The sequence below is a fragment of the Notamacropus eugenii genome, chromosome 5 (genome assembly GCF_028372415.1).
Source record: "Notamacropus eugenii isolate mMacEug1 chromosome 5, mMacEug1.pri_v2, whole genome shotgun sequence".
NCBI lineage: Eukaryota > Metazoa > Chordata > Mammalia > Diprotodontia > Macropodidae > Notamacropus > Notamacropus eugenii.
In genome coordinates this window covers 25,057,216-25,062,997 of record NC_092876.1, presented here as the reverse complement: position 1 = coordinate 25,062,997, position 5,782 = coordinate 25,057,216, and the positions used below count along the sequence as shown (strand labels likewise).

The window sequence follows — 5,782 nt, the reverse complement described above, 5'->3', positions numbered from 1 at the left end:
ACCATATGCCCCCTAAAATATTATACTCAGTTTTCCTGGGTAGGTGATTCTTGGTTTTAAATCCTAGATCCTTTGACCTCTGGAATATCATATTCCAAGTTGTCTGATCTCTTAATGTAGAAGCTGCTAGATCTTGCGTTAATCTGATTGTGTTTCCACAGTACTCACATTGTTTCTTTCTGACTGATTGCAATATTTTCTCCTTGACCTGAGAGTTCTGGAATTTAACTACAATATTCCTAGTTTTCCTTTTGAGATCTCTTTCAGGAGGCAATCAGTGGATTCTCTCAATATTTATTTTACCCTCTGGTTCCAGAATATCAGAGCAATTTTCCTTGATAATTTCTTGAAAGATGATGTCTAGGTTAATTTTTTGATCATGACTTTCAGGTAGTCCAATAATTTTTAGATTGTGTCTCTTGGATGTATTTTCCAGGTCAATTGTTTTTCCAATGAGTTATTTCATATTGTCTGCTTTTTTTTATCCCTTTGGTTTTGTTTTATAGTTTCTTTTCTTTTCATAAAGTCATTTGCTTCCATCTACTCCATTCTAAGCTTTAAGGAATTATTTTCTTCAGTGAGCTTTTGAACCTCCCTTTCCATTTGGCCAATTCTGTTTTTTAAGGTATTCTTCTCCTCATTGGCTTTTTGGATCTCTTTTGCCATTTGAAGTTAGTTTACTTTTTAAGGTGTTTTCTTCAGCATTTTTTGGGTCTCTTTAGCAAGCATATTTTCTTGCATTACTCTCATTTCTCTTTCAAATTTTTGCTCTACTTCTTTTACTTGATTTTCAAAATCCTTTTTGAGCTCTTCCATGGCCTGAGATCAATTCATATTTTTCTTGGAGGCTTTGAATGGAGGAGCTTCAACTTTGTTGTCTTCTTCTGTTTGTATGTTTTGGTCTTTCTTGTCACCATAGCAAGATTCTATATAGTCTGATTATTTTTCCAGTCTTTTCTCACTTCCCCAGCCATTTACTTGACTTTTGAGCTCTTTGTCAAGGTAGTTCTCTGTTGTCAGTGGAAGTGGGGGGTGTACTATCAGCTGCTCAATCCCTCCGCAATCTGTGGGCCTAGCACTCCAGAAACAGCCACTGCCTCTGCCCCTGATGCTTTTGCTACTGCGGCCTCCTCCACCCCCTCCACCTCCTTGGGGCTCAGGCCAGACCACTAACTCTCTCTCACAGGTCCAACAGGTTTTTTCCACTGACCTTCCAATTCATCCTCCTTGTTTTTGTGGTTGTCAAGTCTGGAAACTGCCACAGGTGCCAGAGACTTAGTTCCCAAGGCCTCCTCAGGTCCTGTCTGTGCTGGTGTGGCCCATGCTGCACTGTGCTCTGCTCCTAGTGTGGGGCAATAGATGCTTCCAATTGATCTTGCAGGCTGTCTTGGGCTGGAGATTTGCTTCATTCTCTCATTCTGTGGGTTCTGTAGTGCCACAATTTGTTTGGAGTAATTTTTTACAGGTATTTGGTTAAGCTTAGGGCGACAGCTCTATGAAGTCTCTGCTTCTACTCCACCATCTTGGCTCCACCCCACTTCCAAGGCTATTTTTCTAAAGCTTTGGTCTTACCACATCAGCCCCCTGCTCATTGAGCTCCTTTGGCCCCCCATTACCTCTAGACAATTAAGTCTCTTCATTGCCTGGTGCTTCACTTCTCACCAGTTTTCTCACACTTTTCTGCTTCCTAGATTTTCTATGGTTGAGCTACACTGGCTTTCCTTGCTGTCCCTTGCCCAGCTCCATACCTTTTCCCTGGCTGCCTGCCATGCCTGGAATGTGCTCCTTCCTCACCTCTGCCTATTGGACTCTCTGGCTTCCTTCAAGGCTCAGTTCATGACTCATCTGCTTCAGGGGGTCTTCCTCCTCCTTATTCCATCCCCTCCAGCTGTCCTGCCTCTCCACTAAGATTACCTTGGACTCTGGAAATGTTGACATGTTTTCACATTTATTTATATATATTTCCACCCCATTAGAATGTGAACCCCTTGAAAGCAAGAATCAATTTTTTTTTAAACCTCTCTTGTATCTTTAAAGTTTGGCACAATGTTGGTGCTTATTAAATTCCTGGCTGACTGTAAACTAGACATTCTTCATGTCTTAGTTCTTTTCCTGTGTATATAGTTAGGCTAAACTCCTTAGAGTGCCTATAAATCTAATTTAGGAGGCTCTGTGATGTTCCAAGGCTTGATACAACATTACTTACAAACAGGAATCCCCCACGGAAACAACAAACAACTTGATCAAGTGTGGTTGTTCAGTTGTTTCAGTCCAAATCTTCATGACCCCATTTGAGGTTTTCTTGGCAGAGATACTGGAGGTGTTTGCCATTTCCTTCTCTAGCTCATTTTATAGATGAGCAAACTGAGGCAAACAGAGTGAAGTGACTTGCTCTGGGTCACACAGCTAGTAAGTGTCCCAGGCTAGATTTGGACTCATGAAGATGAGATTTCCTGACTCCAGACCCAGAGCTTTATCCACTGCGCCACTTAACGGATCATGAATAGACATCATGTTTTATAGCTTGATTGTTATTGATAATTATGGGAATATTAAATAAAATTATTTATGTTTTTTTGTCTATGAAGCTACCTTGTATGATCATTTAAAAATACTTTTTAAAAAAATATCTTTTGTTAGTATAGTATCATAAGTTATCCCAATTATCTCTCCCCTTCCCAGAGAGTCTTCCTATATGACAAATAGTATTTTTTAGACAGAAAAAATCAGTATAATTGATCATTGAAAAACATTGAAAAAAATCTGGAAACTTGTGCAATGCACAATATTTGTGGACTTCCCACCTTCATGATGACATGGGTGGGGAGTGTCAGTGTCCCCTCATATCTCTTCATTTAAGTTCTGTTTGATTTTTTTCTTTAAATTAAAATTGAATTTATTTTTGATTACATTTTGAGTTCTGAGCTGTCTCCCTCACTCTCCATGTCTCACTAGAGAAGGTCCCCATTTGACAGAGATTTACAAATAGGTGTAAAACCACACTATGCCTACTTCTATTTATCAGTTCTTTCTCTGGAGGTGGATATTGACTTTGTTTCCAGTTCTTAGCATCTCAAAAATATTGCTATCAATATTTCTAGGTGTATGGGAACTTTCTTCTTCTTGATGGTTTTCTTGGGGCGTAAGTGCAGTAGAAGAATCCCTGGGTTATTGTGTATGATTTTAAACAATTTTAAACAAAAAAAAAAAAAAAAAAAAGGGCCGGGGGCGTAGCGAGCTGAGGGAGGGACCGCAGGCCAGAGTGGCTGCAGCCGCCGGGGGGCTAGACCACCCTGCGGACCGCGGCTGCGGGCAGAGGGGGCGTCAGGGCCTGCCGCGGTTGGCTCTTTCGGAGGCCAGGTTGTTTTTCATCATTCAGAACATTGCCTGAAGCAGGTCCACCATGCCGTTAGTAACGAGGAACATCGAGCCAAGGCACCTGTGCCGTCAGACGTTGCCTAGTGTTACAAGCGAGCTGGAATGCAAGACCAACATCACCCTGGCAAATGTCATTCGACAGCTGGGCAGCCTGAGTAAATTTGCAGAAGACATTTTTGGAGAGATCTTTACCCAGGCAAATACCTTTGCCTTCCGGATGAGCTCTCTAGCTGAGAGGGTTGACCGCCTACAAGTTAAAGTCACTCAGCTGGATCCCAAGGAGGAAGAAGTGTCACTGCAAGGGATTAACACCCGAAAGGCCTTCAAAAGCTCCACCACTCAAGACCAGAAGCTTTTCGACAGGGCCTCACTCCCAGTGCCTGTCCTGGAAACGTATAACACTTGTAATGCTCCTCCACCCCTCAACAATCTATCCTCATACAGAGATGATGGCAAAGAAGCGCTCAAATTCTACACAGACCCATCGTACTTCTTTGATCTTTGGAAGGAGAAGATGCTTCAAGACACTAAGGACATCATGAAAGAGAAGAGGAAACACAGGAAAGAGAAGAAGGATAATCCTAATAGAGGGAATGTTAATCCAAGAAAAATCAAAACCCGTAAGGAAGAATGGGAGAAACTGAAGATGGGACAGGAATTTGTGGAGTCCTAGATGAAAGCTTCTTTGTTTTGCTACCATGCCTGGATTCTTCTTTTCCAACCACCCCAACATAACCTCTCCAGATCCCTGGCCTAGATCATTCTGTTCTCCCTTTTGGAGCCCTTTCTCTTAGTATATAAGATTCTCCTTGGACAATCCTTCTTCCTCACTGCTGATGTCTTGCACTCATAGAAACCCGGCTCCTCCAGGAACACACTGTATCTTTGGGCACTTTAGAGGAATTTCAGCCCCAAATCAGATGGAAAGCTCCCCTGGCTCTAAGGGTACTGTAGCAAAGCAGATGGTAATGTCTCTCCTTGAATGTCACAACCAAATCCACCTCTGATGTCAAACCCTTTGGGAGTGCCTAAGCTGCTGGTGGTGAGAATGTTTTGTTCTCATCTTCTGTAGCTGGGGTGCTGAGGAAGTGGGTGCTATTGCTAAGGGTCACATCTCTACAAAAAGTTGCTTTCTTGGATGGTCATTGACAGGGCCTGTCTGGAAGCAGGTATGGCTGTCTATGAGATTCTCCTATTTGCAGGGCTTTGAAGCTGACCTCCTCCTCAGCAGTTATTAGTAGGTGATTGTTGTTGGTGGAGGTGGCAGATGCCTTCACAAACACTGTTCCTCTCTAGGATGGTTGTGGGGACTGAGCTGAAAGTAGGGTTGGTGGTAGGGAGAAGCAATGATATTCCCAAGTATCTTCAACTCTTGGTCCTGGGCTGGCTCCACCAGAGTTAGAGGGGAAGTAGCATTGGGTGGTGGCAGTGGTTTGAGCCACCTGGCACAGGCTGCCTCAAAGATACCGAGGTCCCAGTTGTAGTTATCCACCAGCTTTTGGGTGAGGCACAGAATCTGATATGAAGCTGGAAGGAGGCTACCGTGTCATCCAGTCTGTTATCACACTTTCATTTGATATTTAATCAACACTGCACCAGCTTCTACTTTTGAATCCCTCTACCCCCAGTTCTAATGCTACTCATGGTTTATTAATCCATAAGTCCTCCACAGTCCTTGACTGTCTTCTCTGATCTTACTTCTGTGTACCTATACCCCATCATACAGCTATGCTGACAGCGTCCACCAACAAATTTTTGTAATCTACCCTCATCTGGGCCTTCACTGCTACAAGGCAATCCTTTGTCTCTATTGTATGCCCCTTCCAATGTCGGCTCTCTCAAATCTCTTCTTTTCTCCTCCAATCACATGCTGCTTCCTCTCTTCTCCACCTCAGCTGAGGCCCTCCACTTATATTTTTGTAAAGACTCACAACCTTGATAGTGCAGTACCCTCTCCCACTAAAAGACTCCTGCCCTGAGCTAGCTTGGATTAGGTTCAGTCTTGGTAGAGTTTGGTTCCAAAGAGGGGAAAGTTAGGCTATTCTTACAATTTCTGCCTCATTATACCCAGTGGAGTCCCATGGAAAATATCTCAGATAAAAAGGATTCATGGGGTCTCTTCTAGAAAGATATCCAATGCACAAAGTAAGTAAAGGATGTAATGGTTATTTATTTCCTTTACCACAAAAGAAATGCTTAAAAGCTAAAGACTCACATGGGCATCGCCAAATACTTATAGCATGAAACAGTCACTTTTGACTTCTCTTGTGGTTGTTTCTCCTTTGTTTTTGAAGAGGCCCAATGACATCCTGAGCTGATATCTTGACTTGCCTGTGAACTGAATTTAAGTGAGGGAGAGCTGCACAAAGTTGTCAGCCTCACTCTATCTTCCAGAGTCATCCAT

General features: G+C 42.8%; 1 protein-coding gene across 1 annotated transcript; it reads left to right on the top strand.

Annotated features, from left to right (window-relative positions):
• The first annotated feature begins 3,226 nt into the window (after positions 1 to 3,226).
• LOC140508542 (actin-binding protein WASF2) lies at positions 3,227 to 4,051 on the top strand. Its single transcript, XM_072616485.1, has one exon. It carries the CDS (start codon positions 3,404 to 3,406, stop codon positions 4,049 to 4,051), a length of 648 nt encoding a protein of 215 aa, XP_072472586.1. The 5' UTR covers positions 3,227 to 3,403.
• Positions 4,052 to 5,782: the final 1,731 nt, after the last annotated feature.

Excerpts from the sequence above, each read along its gene's own strand:
- LOC140508542 (XM_072616485.1), top strand. The coding sequence starts at position 3,404 with ATGCCGTTAGTAACGAGGAACATCGAGCCAAGGCACCTGTGCCGTCAG.